At 41.5% G+C, this 25,444-nt stretch overlaps 2 protein-coding genes across 6 annotated transcripts in view; one reads left to right on the forward strand and one right to left on the reverse strand.

Moving 5' to 3' along the window:
* Nup155 (nucleoporin 155) overlaps positions 1-7,247 on the reverse strand; it is a 54,415-nt gene extending 47,168 nt beyond the window's left edge. Inside the window, exons 1-3 of the mRNA XM_008842077.3 lie at positions 6,979-7,247; positions 3,768-3,905; positions 3,049-3,145 (exon numbers count right to left, since the gene is read on the reverse strand). Of these exons, the coding sequence (XP_008840299.1) occupies positions 3,049-3,145; positions 3,768-3,905; positions 6,979-7,135 (392 nt within the window). The 5' untranslated portion in view covers positions 7,136-7,247. The remainder of the gene's footprint in view (positions 1-3,048; positions 3,146-3,767; positions 3,906-6,978) is intronic.
* Positions 7,248-11,959: 4,712 nt separating this feature from the next.
* Positions 11,960-25,444, forward strand: part of Wdr70 (WD repeat domain 70) — a 299,169-nt gene continuing 285,684 nt past the window's right edge. For 3 of the 5 annotated variants that reach the window (XM_008842080.3, XM_029567785.1, XM_029567787.1), the window contains exons 1-4: positions 11,960-12,119; positions 12,211-12,276; positions 15,510-15,593; positions 21,829-21,949. In XM_008842080.3, the coding sequence (XP_008840302.1) occupies positions 12,095-12,119; positions 12,211-12,276; positions 15,510-15,593; positions 21,829-21,949 (296 nt within the window). In that variant the 5' untranslated portion in view covers positions 11,960-12,094. Of the gene's footprint in view, positions 12,120-12,210; positions 12,277-15,509; positions 15,594-15,984; positions 16,074-21,828; positions 21,950-25,444 lie in introns of those variants that run through there. The other 2 variants (XM_029567788.1, XM_017800345.2) reach the window with 2 other exon arrangements.

The following is a 25,444-nucleotide window of genomic DNA, read 5'->3' on the forward strand; positions in this document are numbered from 1 at the left end:
AAAAAAAAAAAAAAAAAGAAACCAGAGAAAACGTTAGACATAAAAAGTACAGAATGAAGAAGTACTGTAAGAACTTATCAGTAGACGCGGTATAACTAGGAAAAGAATCAGTGGACCTGAGGTTAGGTCAACAGAAATTATCCAAATTGAAACCAAGAGATATAAAAGAGTGTAAAAACAAACAACAAATTCACATATCCAACATTAGGCAGTATCAAAATTCTAACAAAAATCCAAATCTCAGAAGAAGGAAAGTATGGAATCAAACAAATATTTGAATTTATCAGATAATTTTTTCCCCCAAAACTAAAGAAATCAAACTCTAAGATCTAAGAAACTAAAAACAAAGACCACACACACACACACACACACACTCTCTCTCTCTCTCTCTCTCTCTCTCTCTCTCTTTCTCTCACACTCTAAGATGACTTTGAGGAAAGCTTCTGGTTGAGCTAAAAGGATTACGTAAACAGGAAGATATCTAATTGCCAACTTAAGCACACCAGGATTCAACATTCTAACAGACCATGGCACTCCGGAGGGCCTCCTGGTAACTTACAAGCCTCTTGAAACTAAGACCAAAAATTAGATAAGGCAGAAGTTAGAGAACAAGTAAATGAATACAATTATGTTTCTATCACTCAAATGGAATTAAGACTTCAACAACAGAATAATTGAATAAATGAAACTAAGTCTAAAGTTTGCATAGAATTGAATGTGCATATTAAATATTTATTCTCATTATTTATGCCTTGACTGTTTCAACAAGTATATTCTTCAAATAGTACATGGGTCATATGGGGCCAGCAAGGTGGATCAGGGAGTAAAGGCACTTGCTGTCAAGCCTGATGATCTGAATTCAATCCCCAGACTTCACATGGCAGACGTTGTCCTCTGACTCATCTATGAGCCATGTGACATACACACAAATGTAATTTTTTTTTAGGTGCTAAAACTCCGTTTTTGAAATTTTATTAAAAAAATATATTTGCAAACATAAAATTTAGGATGAAAAATGCTTATTTTAAAACATGTAATAACTTAGTATTTGCAAACATACACAAATGGTAAAAAAATCCATACCATTAAAAATGTTAATGATGCAGTATTGCGCTCATGGAACAAAAATGTCACCATCAGAGCTCTTCGTCCTCACGTCCAGAGAGTGGAGAACCTGGTACAATGAAGTCACGAGAGCCACGTGGCCAAAGCAGTAATATAGAGTGAAAGACCACTCAGAACACATACTTTAAAAACACATCTCCTACGGATTCACATGGGCAAAAGGGAGACACAATTTTGCATTTTTCCCACTTCAAAGTGATCGATATTAAAACATATACATACCTTTAAATTAGTTATAATACAGTTTTAACATGTTAAATTCTAAATCCTAATATGTCAGTTATTTGGTGGTGAACACAGCAAAATGGGTTTAATAACGGCATACAAAAAGGCTCCAAAGAGTTCTTATCCCTTTTGCTATGTGAAGACAGACAAAAAGTCTGTTTACATACCACCACATCTGCTGGTGCTCTGACCTTGAAATTCCAGCCTCCAGAAATAGGGAAAAATAAAATTCTATTATTTATAATCCATTAAGGCTATGGTAGTAGTTAACATAAGATAAGACACAAAAATAATGACTGTTCCTTGTGGGCAGGAACCATGTCTATCTCATTTAGTAATACACAGCAGTATGGAATATAGGATAGCTTAAGTATTTGTTAAACAATACATGTTAGATTTTAATAGAAAAGTAAAAATGTCATTAAAGCAAAAACATTTTAGAACAAAAACAATTACACATCACCGCTATTATGGCTAAACAGCTATGGAGTCTGCCAGTTAAATGTAGTTTTAACTAGAAGTATCTTTTCTACAGAATACAAATATAAGTTGTCATGTGTTGATTTTGATTCAATGAAAGTATCTGAATGTGTATGCACAGGAGTGTTCCTAAAAGGAGCGTTACTACCCAACGGCAAGAATAACATCTTGCCTACATAGGTCTTCCTATAACCCATACTTCAATAAAGGTAAAATATAATACTCATAACAGGTAACTGAGTAATTAAAATATGACAGGGAAAAAGAAGTCTTTAAAAAATGTCAAATTGGGGGCCAGTGAGATGGCTCAGTGAGTAGGGCACTTGCCTCCAAAACTAAGACCTGAGTTCAATCTTCAGGGCCTACAATGTGGAAGCAGAGAGCTGACTCCACAAGTTGTCCTCAGACCTCCACATGTACAATGGGGCCCGCACACCCACATACAAAATAAATAAAATGTAATAAAAAAAAGTCAAATCATCTCTGGAAAAAATAACAATACGCAATCTTTGCCCTACAGAATACAAACTTGGGATTTATACTGATAGCAATTGCTACTCAAGATAAGTACTCTGCAGGCTGTAGAGTCTGCAAGAAAAGGAGAGCACCAGGTCCTAGGTTTACTTTCCAGGACCACAAACAAGCAAACTAACCAACAAGCAACAACAAAAACCAGAGTAGTACTTGGGTTGGAGAATGTTAGCTCAGTGGTAGAATGCTTGGTCTGGGTTGGATCTGGCAGTACTTAGACCAAGAGCGCCACTTGAGAACTTGTTACAAACAATCTGCTGTGTTTGTGTGTGCAGGTGTACACATCTGAAATGTCTTCTTTTGCTTTCTACATTATTTCTCGACACAAGATCTCTCACTGAACCTGGAGTTCTCTGTTTCAGTTAGACTGGACAGCAAGCAAGTCCCCACAATCTGTTGTAGCCTCAAGTGCTGGGGTTACAGATGTGTGTTGTCATGCCTGGCTTTTATGTGGGTGCTGGGACCTAAGCTCCGGGTCTCATGCTTGCACTTTAGCAACTGAGCCATCTCCCTAGCTCCAGAATGCACATTGTAATTGTAGATGACTGGCAAACATACTGAAAATCACCGACCCAGACATTAGAGAAATGAAAGGCAAATCAGGCAGCTTCTGATGAGTAGAACACTAGCTGACACAAACACTAATACAAAGGTTATCAGAATTCTAAAGCAGCCTTACATACATACCCATCTTCATAGTTCCACATGAATATGTCGCTGTCAATTGTAAGCCAAGCTCTGTTGATAGGAGGAAAAACACCCATCATGCAGTTACACTGCATATCTGAGGAAGTATGATGTAAGGCTCACAGAGTGCAATTAAATTTTTTTCCATGTGTTTCAACAGCTTTTGACTGAAAAATGATCTTTTGGCTAGATGTATTACTCAGTGGTATCTTACCTAGTACTCATGAGACTTCCATCACTTCCCTTCCCTCTTTCTTTACTCTTTCCTTTCTTCTCCCCTTCTCCTTTCTCAAGACAGGGTCTCACAATTAGCTCAAGCTGGCCTGGAACTCGCAATCCCTCTGCCATAGCTTCCTGAGTACTGGGGTTACAGGTGTGTATCACCATGTTTCCACTCTTTAACAGAAACAGCAAACCACCCACATCCCTACCCCCAATCCCCTTGAGCCCAGGGTAGCTTCAAACTCGATATAACACTACCCCAGCCTTCTGAGTGTTGAGATTACTGGCATATGCCACCACGTCTGACTGAAAGAAAACATTTTGGGGAGGCAGGTAATGAGAGCTAAACCCTGGGCCATGGGCATGCTAGGCAAACACTATACTGGCCTTGAAAACTCTTAAACTTAGACATTATTTAAACATAAAATTCGAATTATAATAATGAAAACACTAATTTCAATGTTTATCAAATAGCTCAATACAAAGCAACAGGATACGCCCAAACTGTTCAACCAGCTCAGGTGGGAGGGGAACTCTTCGGATAGTGCTGATCTCTGGAAGACTGGGTACTGAAAGCAAACCAGGTCCTTGCAGAGGGTAATCCATATCTGACATGCCAGAGACTGTAGGATTATCTAAAAAAACAAACAAACAAAAACCAAAGCATTTATATATACAATAATACTATACCACTCAACAATTGGGACTAGATAAGCAATTCAAATTACTCCCCAGAAAATGTACCTATGATTGACAATTGCTATGGTTGACAATCATCTGAAAAAATTAAGGCGTTCTGTCCTGATACAAAGTGGGCCTCAAGAATTCCACTATTACAGGGAGGGAAATTTACTGGTTTCAACAGTGATGGAAGGTAATCAAGACATAATAAGCTGGTTGTGGTGGTACATGTTGGAAGGATATACTGAAGAGGCAGAAGTAGATGGATCTAGGTTTATCTTTAAGAGTCTGTCTGGTATACATAGTGAGTTATAGACTAATCAGCTAGTCAGTCAAGACTACATAGTGAGACCCTATCTCAAAAAAAAAAAAAAAAAAAAAAGACAAAAAAGACATGATGTAGCTCATTTGATTCAATGCTTGCCTAAGCTTCCATGAATCCCTGGGTTTGATCCCCAGAACAGCATAAAACTGAGTGTGGGGGCATCAGCCTGTAATCCCAGCATTTGAGAGATGAATAGAGGCAGGAAGATCAGGAATTCACAGTCATCCTTGGCTACATACCAAGTTAGAAGCCAGCCTGAGTTACATGAAACCCTTTTACCGAAACCAGGACTGGAGAAGATGGCTCAGTAATTAAGAGCACTTGCTGCTCTTGCAGAGGACCTGGGTCCAGTTCCCAGCACCCATATGATAGCTAACCACTGTTTTTAACTACACTCCTTGGGGATGCAATGTCCTCTTCTGGCCTATGTGGTAATTGTATGAACATGGTACACTCATACACATAAAAAATAAAAATAAATTAAAAAACAAAACAAAGTCAGGATAGTTGCACAGGCCTTTAATCCCAACAGAGGCAGGTGGATTCTGTGAGATTGAAGCCAGCCTAGTCCACATAGTGAGTTCCAGATGAGCTGGAGCTACAAGACCCTGCCACAAAAAGCAAAACAACGACACAAAAACCAAACCAACCAAACAATGCAAACCAAACTAATCCATTTGTTTTCCTTTATATTTCTCTCTCAGACTAATAAGTCACATATAAACAATACCAAACAAATACCATGTTATAGGGGGCAAGAGACCATAGACTGCTTATCGAGTTGTCATTGGGTAACCATTCTCTTGTTCTAAGCCTCAGATCCCTCAGGGGCAGGAATGGACTGGTCTACTACTTGTCATTCCTGCCCCTTAACACTACACTTGACTGACAACCTAATTATTCCAGGCACTTTTCTAGCCTCTAACCTAGAACACAGAGATGTTGGGTAAACTAACATTAAATACTGACATTAATACAATCATCCATAAGTCTGCCCCAACAGGGTTCATTCACATCATTGTCCACTCCTCCACTGGGCTCTTTTTAAAAGTAAGTCTTGCCATGTGTGGTGGCACATGCCTTTAACCCCAGCACTCGGGGAGGCAGAGGTGGGAGGAGCTCTGTGAGTTCCAGGCCAGCTGGGGCTAGACAGAAACCCTGTCTCAAAAAAAGAGAAAATAAAAGCAAGTCCTAGACATTCCATTTAATTCTAAAGCTTAATTTTAACAGAACAATGCATCTATTAATGAAATGGAAATACAAAAGGCATTAATAACTTGAATGAAGTTGGAAATGTGAATGGTTAAGAATAAACTCAGGTTGGGCGTGGTGGTGCACGTTTTTAATCTCAGCACTTGTGAGGCAGAGGCAGGCAGATTTCTGTGAGTTCAAGGCCAGCCTGATCTACATAGAGTTTCAGGCCAGCTAGGACTACAGGGAGACCCTGTCTCAAAAAGACCAAAAAGAGAGAAATGAGAGACTTTCACTAAGAGTCTGATAGAAAGAAGTCTGCTGGGCAGAGAATAAATAACATGCTAGAAATGATGAGTAAATAAAACCTTGAAGTCAACGATTCTCAGAGAACACACGTCCAGTGCCTCTAAAGAAAGGGCTGAGAATAGTATGGAAAAGAAGCAAAAGGGATGAGTGTGAGGAGAGGGAGGAGATTTCCCATTTAAGACCAAGATGTGTGTACTGGGTTTATACATTGTTTTCAAACCTAAGGAGGACAAAGGGAAAAGACAGTTGCTAAAAAGCCAAGCAAGTTTTATACAAGCCCATTTGTTAGTAATTGTCAAGTACAAATACTACCTTGATTCCTACTATTTCTTTTTTAACTTTTTTTATAAATTATTTTTATTTTAGGTGTATGCGTGCATTGCCTGAATGTAGGTAAGTGCACCTGTGTCATGCAATGCCCCAGGAGGGCAGAAGAGGCTGTCAGATCCCCTGAGACTGGAGTTATGGACAGTCGTTAGCTGCCATGTGGGTGCTGGGATTCGAACCCAGGTCTTCTGCAAGAACAACCAGTTCTTAACCGCTGAGCCATCTTTCCAGCCCGAATCCTATTATTTCTGATTACAACACTCTCCAAAGATTTTTTTTTTTTGTAAATCCTCAGACATGTATTTTCTGCTTACATGACACACATTTCCTTGCTAAATTACCTTTCCAGTCATCTCCTTTGTTGACAGATACACTATCTTAGCCATCCTGTCCCTCAATATTGTGACTCTCCTGTGCTATTTCTCTACTTGCTCGTCCCAGCACTTACTCTACACACGATAAAACATTATCTTTAAGAGAACATGGTAGACGTCCAAATTAACTTTGCTTTTCGATTCATTCATAATTGATACAAGATGTGAACAAAAATGGGACTTGGATCATAAGAGTTTTCTCTTTCGGCCTTGGTGATAAATAGTCGGGAGCATTAAGAGGCTCATTGGGTGGGGATGTTTGTATTCCAACAGGGAGCTTGCTCTAGCCCTCTCAACGAGGAAAGTACCGGCTAAAAACTGTAAATAAAACCGAATGGGGGCGGTTTGTTTTTCAAAAATTCAGGAAACCGAGCCCTCCATCTCAGAATGTCTTTCTGGGAACATAAAGACCAAGACAGCTGGGGGATAAACACCAAGACAGACTCAGATCAGAGTCCTCACGGCTGATGCACAGGCGCGCCCGAGGGACCGCTCACTCACTTGGGGCCGACACCATGAGCAGCTCGGAAAGGTCCGGGTACATGCGGTCCTCTTGCAACTGACGGTCGATCAGCCTCCCCGCATTTTCCAGCGCTTCCTGCAGGGTAGCGGCCGACGTGGAGGCCGTCATCACCGCGCCCAGCACAGACGATGGCATGTCGAAAACCGCAGACACCAGGTTACAAATAAACTCGAAAGCCAAGGAAAGAAGAGAGAGCAGCCAAGACAATCCCAAATCGCTGCCTCCGGCGCGCGCGCCAAACGAACGCCTGGGCGGCAGGTTATGACGCACTTCCGGCTCGTCCGCCTGGGTCTTGGAAGACCCCGTTTAGGGGCCGGAAAAGTGAAGCAGTTGAGGGGGCAGGACGTTGACAACGAAGCCCGAAGCTAGCCCTGCTAGGGTAGAGAGAATTGTGGGTTTCCCTGGGCTGGAAGAAAGGGAAGGGGAAAGGGGAGGGGTTGGGGGGAGGATGGGGAAGCAGGAGCCGGTGGAGCGCTGCCACCAGCTGCCTGCTGGGTTTCCGCTCGTTGAGCTCTGGCCTCGCGCCTGCAGAGTTGGAATCCCGCGACTGCAAGTATTGATGGCTCAGCGGTTAAGAGCACTGGCTGTTGTCTCAGAGGACCCGGGTTCAAATCCCAGCACCCACATGGCAGCTAACAGCCTTCGGTGTAACTCCAGTTCCAGGGGATCTACCGCCCTCTTCTGACCTCTATGGGCATTGCACGACACGGTGTACTTAAAAGGGTGCAGGCAGAACACTCAGACATACAAAAAACAAACATTTGTTTTAAAGGAGAGGGGGAGAAAGAGAGATGAGAAAGGGAGGAAAAGAGGGAGAAAGAGAGAATGAAAACTGTAGTCCCAACACTTGAGAAGTGAGGGCAGAAAAATAAGGAGTTTAAGGTTATCAGCTATAGTGCAAGGTCGAGGAAAGCCTTGGCAACATGAGACCCATATCAAAAAAAAAAAAAAAAAAGGATTTGTTTTCATAGAGTATGGAGACTGCTGCGTGCTTCCCCCACAAATGCCTTGAGGAAGCACAACTAATTCATTTGTTTATCGTGGCTCACATTACAGGAATTGATATAAACTAGGCAAACACTCATCTAGTTGTAAGGAAACTGAATATTTGTTGTGCAGACATCATACCTGGTATTAGGAGTATCAAACCAGTACAGCATTTTTAAGGGGTGGGCTTCCAGTTTTGTCCCCTGCTATAGCTGAAATTTGGAGCAAACATTTGGAAGTCTTATTTGCCTTCTCCCCATCTCTAATATCACTGCTCAGTTGTTCTCACTGCTTCGTGTTCTGTCTCTGAAAATATTGTAAGAGCCAAGAGAATGAAGACCAGTAGGGCACAAGTACTTAACCCATGATTTGGTCAAATCCAGCACTATTAGATGTTTCACTCTTTTTTTTAACTTACCTGAACTAACACCCTTTCCCAAATACGATGTGGGTGGATATGATGGGGTAGTGTAACTGGCCACTCTTCTGAGACTTCTTAAAGCTTTGTGATTTAATACTGCTGTCCTTAGGTTCTCTGCTAATTCCTATCATATAATATTTTTATTTTTATTTTATGTGTATGCATGTATTGCCTGCATGTAGGTAAGTGCACCCATGTCGTGCAATGCCCGTGGAGGTCAGAAGAGGCTGTTAGATCCCCTGGGACTAGAGTTATGGACAGTTGTTAGCTGTCATGTGAGTGCTAGGATTTGAACCTGGGTCTTCTGCAAGAACAACCTCCATTCTTACTGCTGAGCCATCTCTCCAGCCCCCATAAAATATGTTTTGATTAAATCAGTCTGCTGAAGGGGAGATTTTTTTAAAATGAAATATTTTTTTATTTTATTTTTATGTGTACGCGTGTATTGCCCACGTGTAGGTAAGTGCACCTGTGTTGTGCAGTGCCCATGGAGGAGAGAAGAGGCCATTGGACCCCCTGGAACTGGAGTTACAGACAGTTGTTAGCTGCCATGTGGGTACTGGGATTCTTACCTGGGTCCTCTACAAGAACAACCAGTGTTCTTAACAGCTGAGCTACTTTTATTTTTACTTGTATAAGTATTTTGTCTGCATGTATGTAAGAGCATCACATACACGCAGTGTCCATGGAGGCCAGAAGAGGGCATTGGATCCCCTGGAACTGTTAAAGATGGTTGTTAGCCTCCACGTGGTGCTGGGACTCAAACTGTGGTCCTCTGCCAAAGCAGCCAGTGCTCTTAACTGTTGAAGCATCTCTCCAGCCCCAAAGGAGAGATATTCTAAGTCAGTTTAGTCTGAAAATTTCATATAACATTTTATGTCTTTAATTTTAAGAAAAAGTATCATAGGATATAGACTCTATGGAAATGTGACTCACCCAAATATGTTACCGAGTGCATACTTCGAGACAATATGCTCCCAAGGCTGGAGGGGTAGCTCAGCAATTAAGAGCATTTGCTTTCCTCCATAGGACCTGAGTTCAGTTCCATCACCCAGATTAGATGACTCACAACCACCTGTAACTCCGCTTCCAGAGGATGTGGCACCCTCTTCTTGCTTCTGTGGGTACCCACAAATGTGTGGTATACACACACCTACACATAAAAAGTTCTATAACATTATTGATCTGCTTATATTTTGACTGCATCGCAAATATAGTAGTTCCATCCCTTAGTGAATGCCTAAAACACAGGTACTACCAAACCCTAGGTAAACTTTTTTTTTCCAGTACATACAGAGCTGTGATAAACTTTAAAAATTAGGCACAGTAAAAGATTAACAGTAATAATAATATAGAACTATTACAATATTTTTTCTTTTTTTGGAGCTGAGGACCGAACCCAGGGCTTTGCGCTTGCTAGGCAAGTGCTCTACCATTGAGCTAAATCCTTAACCCTATTTACAATATTTTGTAATAAAAGTTTGGACTTGGGAGGCACTTAGTAAAATAAGGGTTACTTGAACACAGCACTGTGATACCTCAATGGCAGCAAGTGCATCGTGGAAACCCTGGACAAAGGGATGGTTCATATCTGCCAGGACAGAGTAACTTCGTGTGAGACTTCATCACACCACACAGAACAGTGTTAAATTTCTTTTTAAAAAATATTTAAAATTATTTTTATTTTATGCGTATCGCCTGGACGTATGTGAGCGCATCCGTGTTGTGCAATGCTGCAGAGATCAGAAGAAGGCTTCAGATTCCCCTGGAACTGGAGTTAAGGACTGTTCATAGCCACCATGTCAGTGCTGGGACTTGAACCCTGGTCCTCTGCAAGAGCAGTCAGTACTTTTAACCACTGAGCCATCTCTCCAGCACCGGATTAATTTCTTTCTGGAGGCTTTCCATTTAATATTTTTGGACTTCAGTTGGCCAATGGGTAACTGAAATTACAGAAAATGAAACAATGTATCAACAAAACTTAGAATTTTTAGTATTGATGTTTAATAATACATGTCTCCATATGTCAATTTACTTTTATTTGGTAGATCACAGATTTAATCTGGTAGTTGGTTTTTTAAAAAGATGTTTATGTGTATGTTTTAAAATTATTTATATGAAGTTGTGCCTGCCTGAGATTGTGTACACCACATATGTGCCTGGTGCCTTAGGAGGCCAGAATAGGTCATTGGGTCCCCTGGAACTGGAATTACAGACAGTTGTGAACTGCCATGTGGGTGCTGGGAATTGAACCTGGGTCCTCTGAAAGAGTAACAAGTCGGCTTAATCATTGAGACATCTCTCCAGCCCCAACAATAAACACTCTAAACTTGCTACTCATCTCTCCAGCCCTCTGGTGGTAGATTTTAAATTTGACACAAAATAGATAATTATTTTCTACCCTACAAATTGGATAATCTAACAATGTTGGTTTAGTATTTCTGCACAGTAACAATGTTCCCAAAGTTCTAACCCAATCACTTCTATTTACTTACATATTGTCTATGGCTGTTTCCCACTGTATCTACACAGAAACCACTTATTTATTCTTCTTTTATTGTAAGTGCCAGAGGCATACAAGGAACCAGTGTTTTCTGGATACAACAGGGTAGTTTCACATGTAAACTCACAGTGCTTGTGGCAGCATGCACAAGACTTGTGCAAGCTCAAGCCAGACAAAATCCCAGCATGGTGGGGACAGTGAGCATGAAGTCCCACCCCTTGCTTAGGAGATATTGGTAGTTGATAACTGCTTCAAGAGTTAAGAGTGTGGCCCCTGGGTAGGTTGATCATACTCCAATGGACGGCCCCCCATCCAAGAGTATTCACTCAATACAATTTGTACTTGATAAACTTTAAAAAGAAAAGAAGACATGAAATTGAGAGAGTAGGGAATTGGCGGTGGGTCTGGGTGTCTGATAAAAATATATTTTGTGAAATTCTCAAAGACTAATAAATGCTACTGTAGAAACAAAATACAGTGACTACTACAACATTTTGCTTGGGAATGCCTTAATTTTTCCAAAGCCTCCAGCAGTTAGTTTTATCCACTGTCCAAGTGATAATTGGAAGACCACTAGACCAAAGCACTTCCAGAACCCTGGGTTCTTATATAAGCACATCAAAATCCAGTTTAGGGGCTTGGGAGATGGCTCATTTGATAGAAGTGCTTATTGGGCAAGCATGAGGATCTGAGTTTGGTTCCCCAGCACCTTTGTAAAAAGCTGGGCAATCCCAGTGCTGGGAACACAGAGGCATGAGGAATCTTGGGGCTTTCTGGCCAGCTAATTTTGTGGAATTGGTGAGCTCCAGGTTCAGTGAGAGATCCTGTCTGAAGAAATAAGGTTGAGGGGATAGAAGACTCCTACCTTCATACCCATGTGTGTATATCACAGAGGCGGATAAAGAGACCGCTGACTCCTTAGAATTATGTGAGGACTGTTGCCCTATTTGTAACTCATCCCAGAAATTCAACGGTTTTGGAGAAAGTCTTAGGACTTTTGAGCCAGGACGCGACCTGGGCGGCGCCTTCCCTCCGGGCCGCTAGGTGGCGCGAGTGCAGAAGCATCGCTTCTCTTCGCGGACCCTCCGCTCTTGGATGCCGGAGGATACGTCCTCTCTACTTTGCCCAGAGTCGACTGCACTTGTGCGACTGCTGCGGCGGAGACTGTGCTGCTCCATCAGTCATGGAGCACTCGGGACCCAACGAAGGTGGGTTCGGCGAGGACCCCCGGGTGGTGGGCCGTGCGGGGAGCCGAGGCGCCGCATTAACGAGGCCTCCTCTGTCTTCTTTCTTGCACAGCCACTGGCACAGACACGACGGGACCAGACCCTCAGCTGGCGGTCACAATGGGCTTCACGGGGTTCGGTGAGTGGCTGCCCTGGGCATAGCCCAGCCGCATTTTGCACTGAGCTGCTGAAGGTTACGAGGAGACCGATCTTACACATTTGCCCAGCGCCTTCTGCTGTGCCAGATCCGAATTGCTTCAGCGGCAGCACACATGGTGTTTGTAGTTTCTCGACCGTCTTACTTCATTCTCCAGCCCGTTTATTCTGTTGAGACGAGTTCAGATGACACTTAAGAGGAGCCTTGCGTGAAAGGGATTGCTGTTGTGACCCAGTCTGAGGAGGACTTTTATTGGTGGAAATTGTCTCTGAGTGGTCCTTACTGACGGTTGACCCTTTCGGTTTGGTTACAAATAGAGTATTAAATGATGCTATAATGGTTGTTGAGTTCCTTTTGGTTACTTGAGATTTCTGGTCCAGAATCATCAGTATTTCTGTAAATCCTAGACACAGCACATTATTAGGCGATGAAAAAGTTCTCAAAAGTGCCAACAGAAATAAAATAGAAGTTGTTTTCTAATTATCTAGGCCTGTTTTCGTTCATTCATTTATGTAGGTTTCTTTGTTCATTCATTCATTCATTCATTCATCTCTCCATCCATTCAATTGTCTGGGTCTTTAGGTAATATGTTTATAAAAGTGTAATTATGGGCTGGAGAGATGGATCACTGGTTCAGAACACTGGTTGTTAAGACCCCGGTTCGAATCCCAACACCCACATGGTAGCTAACAACTGTCCGTAACTCCAGTCCCAGGGGATTGGACAACCTCTTCTGACCTCCGCAGGCATTGCATGACACGGGCGCACTTACCTACATACAGACAATACACACATACACATAAAATAAAAGTAAAAAATATTTTAAAAAATGTAATTACGATATTTACTTTTCTTAAAAACTTTCCATGCTAATTTCAAAGAACTTAGAGAAGGTGGCTGGAGAGATGGGTCAGTGGTTAAAAGCACTGACTGCTTTTGCAGAGGACCTAGATTCAAATCCCAGCATCCACCCGGTAGCCTTAGGAGGCCAGAAGAGAGTCTTGGATTACCTGGAGCTGAAGTTACAGATAGTTGTGAGTCATGTGGGTGATGGAAACTGAACCTGGGTCCTCTGCAAGAGCAGCAAGTGCTCTTATTATATAATTAAAATTTTTTTCATTGTTTTTTGAGACAGAGTTTCTCTTTTGTCCCAGTGGTTTGGAACTCATAATATAGACCAGGCTGGCCTGGCTCTGTCTCCCGAGTGCTACTAAATTATATTTTTAAATTAGCTTTTGAGGTATTTGATTTCTGTTAAGGCTTCTTCATACATCCTTCGTGTGGATTGACCACTCCCAATTACGTTTTCTCCCCCATCCACTTGATCCCATCCCCACAAAGCTCTAGTACCCCCCCCCAAAAAAAACCTTTTAGATCAGGCTGGCCTTGAACTCACAGAGATCTGCCTGCCTCTGCCTCCCGAATGCTCGAACCCTGGGACTAAAGGTGCCACCACACCTGGCTATATTTTATTATTATTTTATTGATTATACATATACTTTTTGAGACAGAGTCTTATGGATCCCTGGCTTACCTTGCTTTTGTTGTGTAGATGAGAATGATCTTGGACTTCTGATCCTCTTGCCTCCACCTCTTGAGTCCAGGGAGTACAGGCATGTGCCACCACATTCTGTAGGGGATCTAACCCTGAGCTTTGTGATGCTAAGCAAGCACTCCACCAATTGCACTGCTAGTCTTTCTATTTTATTTTATTTTCTTATTTTTTGGAGGGGGTGGGGGGGTGGAGGGTTTATTTGGCTTACATCACAGTCCATCATCAAGGGAAGCTAAAGGCAGGAACCACCTTGAAAAGGCTGGATCCAGGCACTCTCAGGCAGCCTGCAAAGGTCTTTCTATTTTTTTAAAAAATATTTTGTTATTTTTATTTTATGTGTATGCATGTAATTGCCTGCATGTAGGTAAGTGCACCCGTGTCATGCAATGCCTGTGGAGGACAGAAGAGACTGTTGGATCCCCTGGAACTGGAGTTATGGACAGTTGTTAGCTGCCATGTGGGTGCTGGGATTCATACCCAGGTCTTCTGCAAGAACAACCAGTGTTCTTAACCACTGAGCCATCTCTCCAGCCCTCAGGTCTTTCTATTTTAAAGTCTGTAACCTAATTAAGACTGGAGTCCCCTTTGCCATTTGTTGGAACATTTTCTCAGACTCCAAAAATCTAAGTATGGACATTTCTCTAATTTTACTTGACAGATCAGTGTTGTTTCAAGAGGGTAGGGACCTAGTAATAGCAGAGAATAGGAAAGTTGGCTGGTTAATGTTATATAGGTTCATTATTCCTAATTTAAAAATCCGAAATTGGTACCTTTTGAGCATTATGTCAGTGCTCAAAAAGTTTTGGTTTTGGCTACACCTGTAAGCCTAGCACTTGGGAGTCTGAGGCAGGAGAATTACGACTTCAAGCTAGCCTGTGGTAAGAAGACTTGTCTCTAGATAAAACAAAATTAAAATTAAATTTTGTACTTTGGGGTTTAAGAATTAAAACAATTTTTTTTTGTGTGTGTGCAACAGGGTCTTCTATAGCCCCAGCTGGATTTGAACTCTGTGTAGACCAAGCTGGCCTCCATCTCGAAGAGTTCTACCTGCCTCTGCCTCCTGAGTGCTGAGATTAAAGGCATGTGCAACTATGTCCTGCTTGGGTTTCATATTTTGATTTGGGGAGACTCAGCTAGTAATATCTATGTAAATATTCCCAAATCTGGAGTGCTCTTGACATCTGAGACATTTCTGGCCCCAAGCATTTTGGACAAGGGAAATTTAACATGTGCTTAGTGATGAAAATGCCATTAAAAATTCTCTGAAATCTAAACTCTTTCTTAATATTTTGTCATTATGGGGCTGGAGAGATGGCTCAGCAATTAAGAGCACTGGTTGCTTTTACAGAGGACCTGGGTTTGAGTCCCAGAACCAACATGGTGGCTGACATCCATCTGTAACTCCAGTTCCAGGTGATCTGATGCCCTCTTCTGATCTCCTGCAGGCACTGCATGACATGGGTGCACTTACACACATGCAAGCAATACACTCATACACATAAAATAAATAATAAATAAAATATTTTAAACATTTTACCTTTATCTTGGACCTGTCAAGTAGACGGAGTGGTTATTAACCAATTAGTAAATCTTGAGTACCTAAAGCTTTTGACCAGCTTGTAATAAGACAATCACTCTCTGTCATTTGTTCTGGTTTTAGGGAAAAAAGCTCGCACATTTGACTTGGAAGCCATGTTTGAGCAAACTCGAAGAACAGCTGTGGAAAGGAGTCGGAAAACACTGGGTAAGGAGTTTAGATGTTTTCCCTTCTATTGGTCTGAATACTGTATAAACATTACACAATTGTGTTGACAGTTGTTATAAGGCAGAAACAGAAACCTCAAAAAATTTTTTTTGTTTATGAATGCCTGTCTTTAGTCAGAATTGTTAAAAGATCATATTTGATGGTCCCTCTCGAAGCAGAATTTGAAACATTTATTTTTCCTTTTTAAACATGATAAAACTTGTGTTTAAGTAGGATAAGAAGGTCTGCATACTAAACATTTTAAAAGTAGGTTTTATGACAAAGGATTCAAAACTATTACAATTTATAGGAAGCAGAATAGCAGTTTCTGTATTATTTCTCCTCCTGACTCTATCTGACTTTCATTTCATTTTTTCTTTCCTGCTTATAGCGGAACCAGTAATTGGAAGGCTGGGCCAGAGGTGGCTCTCAGAGATGCATACACCACTGCTTGTTGACCCAGACAATATAGAAAATTGAGACTTACAGCTTTAATGAGTTTTAGTAGACATTTAAGGAAAGCATATTTCTAGACTGGCTTGATACCAGATGGTTGCCAACTCTAGGTACTATTTCAGGGTCTTCGGAGGAGACTGACACTGGGCTTTCTATGGATCTAATTCAGATCGTTCTCACACAGGAACAGGGTCTACTGATAGAGCAGATGGGGCAAGCAGTGAGGCAGGAGTCCAGGAACAGTAGAATGTAAATCAGTGGTGCTATGGCACTTGTCACCATTAGGAAGTTTTTTTTTTTTTTTTTTTTTTTAATCTTATGGACTTTATTTTTTAAAAAACATAAGTGTGAAAAAATTAAGGTTCAGAGTAAGAGATTATATTTATATTTACAAAGTGATTTGGGGACAAAGTCCATATCCACATTTTATTTTTCAAATGCTTATATTCTAAGAGCACTACAATTAGCCTGTTTCGTAGGGTCTTAATCTTGTTAGAATAATTTCCTTTAAAAAATTATTTATTGATATTTATTTTTATTTTATGTGTATGAGTGTGTTGCCTATATGTAAGTGCACTTGTGTCATACAATGCCCACAGAGATCAGAAGGGGCCATCAGAGTCCCCTGGAACTGGAGTTACAGACCGTTGTTAGCTGCCATGTGGGTAGTGGGAATTGAACCCAGGTCTTCTGCAATAACAACCAGTGCTCTTAACTGCTGAGCCATCTCTCCAGCCCTTCATTCTTTGTTTTTAGAAACAAGGTCTCTTCATGTAGTCTGGTTGTTTGAAGCTTGCTATGTAGACTGAGATGACCTCAAACTCACAGAGATCTGCCTGCCTCTGCCTCCCCAGTGCTGGGATTAAAGGTGAGCACCACCAAACCCAGTTACCTTTTTTTTTTTTTTTAACCTTCATTATGAGAAATATTAGAACCACAAGTACAGTAATTTTCTACTATTTACCTGTCACTCAAATTTAAACTACTGTAACCATTCATAACTACTGTTGTTTCTATTTGCTTTCCCTTTCTGATTATTTTGAAGCAAATCCTAGCCAAGTTGTTTGATGATTAAATGTCTTAGTATGTATCTTGCCCTCCACCCACATGGGGCCTTCCACTTGGTTAGGTTGGTGCTTTACCATTGAGGTACATCCCTGCCCTTGTTTTTTTGAGGCAGAGTCTTGTTATAAAGCTCACAGTAGTCTCAAACTCTCAACCCCGCTACCTTTGCCTCCAGAGTTTGGGATCACAGATAAGTGCCACTATGCCTGGTAGTATGTATCTCCTTGTAAAGGCAGACATGGTAGCGTGCATCTGTAGTCTCAGTGCTCCCACAGCAATGGGAGGTGAGATGAGAGAATTCTTGGAAGCTCATGGGCCACTTAGCCTGGCAGTGCAGTGATTAACAACTGGAGACCCTGTCCCAGAGAAGTAGAAGACAGTCACCTGAGGTTTATCTCTGACCTCCATATGCACATAGGGACCGGCAGTCACATATGTGCGTGCGCGCGCGCACACACACACACACACAAAGATAAGGGAATTAAAACAAAATAATCTTCTAAGAGGATAAACTAAGCCATTTTTCCTGCTTTCACATACTCAGTACTTCTTTTTTTTTTTTTTTTTTTTTTAATCTTTTTTGAGACAGGGTCTCTGTGGCCCCAGCTGGCCTGGAACTCAGTATGTAGACCAGGCTGGCTTTAAACTCACAGAGATTCACCATGCCCAGTGCAGGTACTCAGTACTTCTAATACCAAGCTGTGTGAAAGTTTTCCCTCATAAAGCAAATATTGTTTTGCTGGCATCAGCTAAGTTTCAATTGAGTTTTGATGCCCTATACTTAGAGATACCACAGGACTGGCTCAACTTGAGATGCTAATCACTGGTCCTAGAATGTGACCCTGCTTCTGATCTCCTGGAACACAGTTTGCTTAGGCTGATTGGTTTATTAAGAGAGATGCTAGAGGGTACAGATGAATAGAGGCAGTGGATTTGGGTAGGAAAGTTAGGTTTCTGTGCCTTCTGTGAGTAAACCTACCCCACCTTCTCAACAGTTCTGAAGTTCCTCAAATCTTGTCATTTTCAAAAACTTTAGAGAGCTCAATCTTCATCCCACTGCATTTCTTTTCCCACGGCAATGGGTCTAGCTAGCGACCCAGACTCACTTCATTAGCATAAACTTGGGTGCGATCAAAAGGGGTCCTAGTAAATAACAAATGACAATTCCTATCATCCAAGGACATATAAGGATTTTAGGTGCTCCGTAATAGGAACTGGGGATAAAGACAAAATACGTTTTACACTGTACTCCAATACCATGATCATATCTAAAAAAGTCAGTTGTAGTGACAAGAAATAAAATCAATGCTCTCTAGAGCATATTTGCAAATATTTCAAACACAGACATTTTAATCAATATATTAAAAACTAGAGGCATCTTGAATTTACTTCTTTAAGCACATCAAACAAATTGTATTGAACAGTGCTTCTTTGTTCAAATAAGAAAGTTATGTAGGTTCTCAGTACATATTTGAGGAGATTAAATTGAGTTTAGAACTATAATACATTTATGTAGTTATGTTTATATGTATGTCTGTATTTATTTATTTGAGATAGGATATCCCTATAGCCCCAGGAGGCCTTGAACTTGCTATGTTGACCTGGCTGACCTCAGTCTCACAAAGACCCCAAGTGCTGGGATTAAAGGCATGCACCACTGTACCTGGCTATTTATTTTTGAGACATGATTTCATGTAGCCCAGGCTGGCCTGGAGACACTCAGTGTGTAACCAAATATGATCCTGATCCTACTCTCTCTCTTATGTGCTGGGAATATAAAAGTACGCTACCATGCCTGGATAACCCATCACTATCTTTATTGATTGCATTTATTATACTGATGCTCTGTAATTTTGTTCAATTCTTTTCTCTAGGGATCTGCTTGTCTCTACTTCCTCAGCACTGATATTCCTGGCTCACTCCCCTGAGCTTGGCTTTGCATTGGTGCTGGGGATCTGAACTCAGGTTCTGATGCTTGCATAGCAAGCACTTTACTGACAGCCACCTTCCCAGCCATTTAACCATTAAAAGAGTTTTTATTTATATATATTTATTTGTTTTGTATCAGGGGAGGGTGTGCCACAATACATGTGGAGGCCAGAGGGCAACTTGAGGGAGTTGGTTGTCCAACATATGGGTCTGAGGGATTGAACCAGGTTGTCAGGCCCTTTACGCACTGAGCCATCTCCCTGGCCTCCATTTTTGAGCATATAATATTGTACAACTGTAGTCACAGTCTCACAGTCCATCTCTGTAACTCTGTTTATCTTATGAAATTGAAACTTTATATCCATTTTTAATTTTTTAAAAAATTTTATTTTATGTGTATGAATGTATTGCCTGAATGTGTATAAGTTCACCCATGTCGTGCAATGCCTGTGGAGGTCAGAAGAGGGAATCAGAGCCCATGAAACTGGAGTTAAAGATGGTTGCTAGCTACCATGTGGGTGATGGGAATCAAACCTGGGTCCTCTGCAAGAACAGTCAGTGCCCTTATCTGCTGAGTCATCTCTCCAGCCCCAAAACTTCATATTCATTAAACAGTAAATTCTTTTTAAACTTTAAAAATTTTTTATTTATTAACTAATTAATTTATTTTATGTGTATACATGTATTGCTTCCATGTAGGTAAGTACACCCATATTGTACAGTGCCTGTGGAGGTCAGAAGGGGCTGTTGGATCCCCTGGGACTGCAGGTATTGACACTCGTTAGCTGCCATGTGGGTGCTGGGATTTGAACCTGGGTCTTCTGTAAGAACAACCAGTGTTCTTAACTATTGAGCCATCTCTCCAGCCCCAACAGTAAATTCTTATTCCTGCTTCAGCTTCTGGCAGCTCATCTTTCTCTTTTCTGACTTTGACTGTTCTAGGTTATTCATACTGCTTATGGTAGTACATTGGTATCATTTGGTGTTTCTTTTATTTGTGATTGGTTTATTCCAAGTAGTAGCATATTGCAGAATATCTTTTCTTGTTAAGGCTGAATTCCATGCATATATACTACATTTTGTTTATTCATTCATTTTGTAGATTCACATTTTGCTCCCTGGTTTTAGATATTTGGAATAATGCTACAATTAACATGGGTGTACAACTACCACTAGAAAACCCTGTTTTCAAAGCCAAAACATGATTTTGCATGACTAGTCCCAGAATTCAAGAGAGGCAGGAGCGTTGCTAGGAATTTGAGGCCAGTTTGGTCTCCACATTGTTTCAGGTCAGCCACACAGTTAAATCTCGGCTTAAAAAACAAAACAAGAGCTGGGTGTGGTGGCGCATGCCTTTAATCCCAGCACTCGGGAGGCAGAGGCAGGCGGATTGTTGTGAGTTTAAGGTCTGGTCTACATAGTGAGTTCACGTCAGCTTCGACTACAGGGAGACCCTGTCTCAAAAAGACAAAACAAACAAACAAACAAACAAACAAAAAACCCCCCCATAACCCAAGAAATGGTGGCGACTTGCTTTAATCCCAGCCCTTGAGAGGCAGAAACAGGTAGATCTCTGTGAGATCGAGGTCACCTTGGTCCACAAAACCAAAAAAACCCCAGACAAAACAAGGGCTGGAGAAATGACTTAGTAGTTAAGAGCACTGCCTACTTTAGCAGAGGACCTGGGTTTGATTCCCAGCATCCACATGGTGGCTAACAACTATCCATAACTCCAGTTCCAGGGGATCCAATGCCCTCTTCTGGTCTCTATAGGGACTTTCATACATACAAAATAAAAATAAATCAAAAACAAAGTAAACCCAAAAGTATATTCTGTTTTCAGTTTTTCTGAGTGTATGCCCAGAAGTAGAATCGCTGGGTCACATTGTAATTCTGTGTTTAATTTTTTTCATGGTGGCTGTGCAATAGGTCATTAAATTTTTGCTGTTACTGGAAATGCTATAATGTTGTAGTCACTTTCTGTTTTTAAAACATTTTTTATAAAGTTTTATTTTTCCTCTGCGTGTGTGTGTGTGTGTGTGTGTAAGCGCGTGTGTGTGTATGTGTGTGTATGTGTATGTGAGTGCGTGAATGTGTGTGTGTGTGTGCTTGCACATGAATGTAGGTGCCCTTGGAGGCCAGGTGCATCAGATCCCCTATTGCTGGAGTTACAGGCAGTTATGAGCTGCCCAAAATGGGTGTTGGGAACAGAACTTAGGTCCTCTGTAGGACAGTATGTACTCTTAACTGTTGAACCATCTTTTCAGCCTGTTCTTTTTATGTATTTATTTTCTTATGTGTATGAGTGTATTGCCTGCATGTATGTAAGTGTACCCATGTTGTGCAGTGCCCATGGAGGTCAGAAGAGGGTATTGGATCCCCTGGATCTGGAGCTATGGATGGTTGTTAGCCACCATGTGGGTCCTGGGAATTGAATTCAGGTCCTCTGCAGGAGCAGTCAGTGCTCTTAATTGCTGAGCCATCTCTCCAGCTCCTTAGCCCTGTTTTTTATTGTTTTGAGAGTGTCACAAATTGTGCAGGCTGGTGACCCTGATCTTCTGCTCCTCCTTCTACTTCCCAAGTGTTGGGGATATGGCTGTGTGTCACCACATCTGGTTTATGCTGTGCTAGGGATGGGATGCAGGACTTTCTGTATGCTAGGCAAGCACTCTGCCAACTGACTTAAATCCTTAGCCCCTTAGTCACATTTTTTGTGACTGTTGGTTTTAAGCCCAATGATGATAAATTCTAAAATCTCACTGTTAAATTGTTTTTAAATCTTCAGAAGCAAGAGAAAAAGAGGAAGAAATGAACAAAGAGAAAGAATTAAGAAGGCAAAAAGAAGATGCTGAGCCAACATCATCAGTCTCAAGTGTTGTCAGAGATTGCTCAAAGTCATCATCCAGGTGCCTGAATTTCTCAAAAGCCTTCTGCAAAACTAGTGTTTTCTTGGTATTCACTATATGATTTAGGCAAATTTCCTGGTATTAAAAGCTTGCATTATTTCTCTTGTTTTAGACAATTGTGTATTCCTAGGCCATGAAAATGCTTTGTGTCAACTAGGAACATGCAACTTTGTCTCAAAAAACAAGAAAATCTAACTTTGCTTCATAAAAGAAAGATTATGCCCCTCTGCACAATTGTATTTCCATTATTTATAGGGTTTTGGGAGAAAAGTGATGTATATATATTTATTCTATATGTTCTGTTTAAGTAGAAGCCCATTTGCTTTTTTTTGACTTACTTTCGGCCCATTTGGTGATTACTTTGTGCAGTGTTAGGTAAAGTTCCAGGATTTTATATTATGTTTGTTCTGAGATTTATGATATGGTGGTCATTTTTGTTTCTTCACTTGTTTTGGAGGGGGTTAGTAGGCTTTTTTTTTTGAGACAGGGTCTCCTGTAGTCCCAGCTGTCCTGGAACTCACTATGGTCTAGACCAGGCTGGCCTTGAACTCACAGAGATCTGCCTGCCTCTCCCTCCCAAGTGCTGGGATTAAAGGCGTGCGCCACCACACCCGGACCAGTAGTAGGCTTTTTTAATTTAAAAATTTTTATTTTATGTGTATAAGTATATAGCCTGCATGTATATAAGTGTACCTGTGCAGTGCCCATGGAGGTCAGAAGAGGATATCATATCCCCTGGTTATGAATGGTTATTACCCACTCTGTGGGTGCTGGGAGCTGAACCCGGGTCCTCTGCAAGAGCAGCCAGTGCTTACCTGCTGAACCACCTCTCCAGCCATCAGAGGTGGGGGGTTGGTGCTTTTGAGATGAGGTCTCTCTATGTTAATCAGGCTAGTCTCAAATAGCTGGGGTTGCATGTATGTGCTACTCTGACAGACTTTTCATTATTTTCATTTTATTTATTTTTAACTTTTTTTTTTTGTCTTTTTTTTGAGACAGGGTCTCCCTATAGCACCAGCTGTGCTGGAACTCACTATGTAGACCAGGCTGGCCTTGAACTCACAAAGATCTGCCTGCCTCTTCCTCCTGAGTGCTGGGATTAAAGGCGTGTGCCACCATGCCCTGCTATTTTATTTATTTTTAATTTATGTATATGAGTGTTTTGCCTGCATGTATGTAAGTGCACTGTGTACATTACAGACCAGTGTTAGCCACTATGTGGGGTCTGGGAGGTGAACCTGGATCCTCTGGAAGAGCAGTAAGGGCTCTTAACCACTGAGCCATCTTTCTAACACCTATGTATTATATTTTAAATAACAACTAGGTTAATTATTTTTGGCCTTCTGGTATGTTGAGAGCCTGTTTCTTATACCATGTAAAAAAATCTGGAATGTTATTGAAATTTAATTTAGAGGAAAATAGTTGCCTAGTACTTCCATAGTTATTAGCTTTAAATAAATGTTATGTTGTCTGGGTGTGATGATGAACACCTTAAATCCTAGCACTCCAGAGGCAGGGACAGGAGATCTTTGTATCAGGGCAGCCAGGGATACACAAGGAGACTCTGCCTCAAAAGGAAAAATAATGTCGGGCATGGTGGCACTCAGGGGGCAGAGGCAGGCAAATCTCTGTGAGTTCAAGGCCAGCCTGGTCTACATAGTGAGTTCCAGGACAGCTGGGGCTACACGAGACCCTGTCTCAAAAAGACCAAAAGAAAAAAAAAAAAAAGGAAAAATAACTGTGAGTTAGACCTGGTGATTCTTTAGAAGTAGAGACTGGTAGATCATGAGTTCAAGACCATGCTCAGCTAGATAGGGAGTTGGAGGCCAGCCTGGGCTGCAGGAGATCCTCTCTTAAACAAATAAACAAACACAACCCCAAATGATAACAGCAACAAAAAAGAAAGATGTTGTATGGCTGTAAGTTGCCACTCAAAAGTCACAGATTGGGGCATTAGAGAGATGGCTCAGTGGTTAAGAGCACTGACTGCTCTTGCAGTGGACCTGAATTTGAATCCTAGCACCCACATGGTGGCTAACAACCGTTAGTAACTCCAGTTCCCTTTTCTGACCTCTGTGGGCATTGCATGACACAGGTGCACTTATATACATGCAGACAATGCACTCATACACATAAAATAAGCATAATAAATAAAGTATTTAAAAAAATCACAGATACGGAAGAAGAATCATTGATCCTTTGGAACATTGTTTCAGATAGGACAGAAATGTGATATGCTTAACCTCTGATTTTTTTTTTTTGGTCTTTTTGAGACAGGGTCTCCCTGTAGCCCCAGTTGTCCTGGAACTCACTATGTAGACCAGGCTGGCCTTGAACTCACAGAGATCCGCCTGCCTCTGCTTCCCGAGTGCTGGGATTAAAGACGTGTGCCACCATGCCCAGCTTAACCTCTGATTTTTAAAAAATATTTTATATTTTTATTTTGTGTGTATGTGTGTTATGCCTGCATGTAAGTAAGTGCACCCACGTCATGCAATGCCTGTGGAGGACAGAAGAGGCTGTTGGTTCCCCTGGAACTGGAGTTATAGACTGTTGTTAGCTGCCATGTGGGTGCTGGGATTCGAATTCAGGTCTTCTACAAGAACAGTCAGTGTTCTTAACCACTGAGCCGTCGCTCTAGCCCTAACCTCTGATTTTTAAGCATTAATTATTTGGTCATTTGCATTTCTTTTCAAGAAATTAACAGTTGAAGTAGTGAGTTTTGCTTATGAATTTACTTCCCTAAATTGAAATTGTAGTGTAGACCACATGTTTAGTTAAAAATCTCTTTTATGAAGGGCATGGTGGTGCATGCCTTTAATCTCAATGCTTGGGAAGCAGAGGAGGGTGTATCTCTGTGAGATTAGAGGCCATCCTCTCGAGAGTTCTAGGCCAGCTGGGGCTGCAGAGAGGCCCTGTCCTTTCTTTTTTTGGTCTTTTTTTGTAAAAAAAAATATTTTCTTTATTATTTTATATGTATGAGTGTATTGTCTGCACGTATGTGAGTTCACCCATGTCGTTCAATGCCTATGGAGGACAGAAGAGGCTGTTGGGGTCCCCTGGAACTGGAGTTTCGGACAGTTGTTAGGTGCCATGTGGGTGCTGGGATTCGAACCCAGGTCTTCTGCAAGAACAACCAATGTTCTTAACTGCTGAGCCATCTCTCCAGCCCCTTTTTTTGTGAGACAGGGTCTCCCTGTAGCACCAGCTGACTTGGAACTTGCTATGTAGACCAGGCTGGCCTTGAACTCAAAGAAATCTGGCTGTCTCTGCCCTTTGAATGCTGGGATTAACGTTGTGCACCGCCACACCTGTCCCAAAGTTCCTTTTCAAACTACTATGCTTGCAATAATCACACATATAGAATCTTATCAATTATGTGGGGCATTTGCAACGTTAGTCTCTGCCTCCCAAGTGCTGGGACCACAGGCATACGCCACCATGCCCAGCGAGAGAGAGAGAGAGAGAGAGAGAGAGAGAGAGAGAGAGAGAGAG

The sequence above is a fragment of the Nannospalax galili genome, unplaced genomic scaffold (assembly GCF_000622305.1).
Source record: "Nannospalax galili isolate Female #2095 unplaced genomic scaffold, S.galili_v1.0 scaffold139, whole genome shotgun sequence".
In the NCBI taxonomy this organism is placed as follows: Eukaryota; Metazoa; Chordata; class Mammalia; order Rodentia; family Spalacidae; genus Nannospalax; species Nannospalax galili.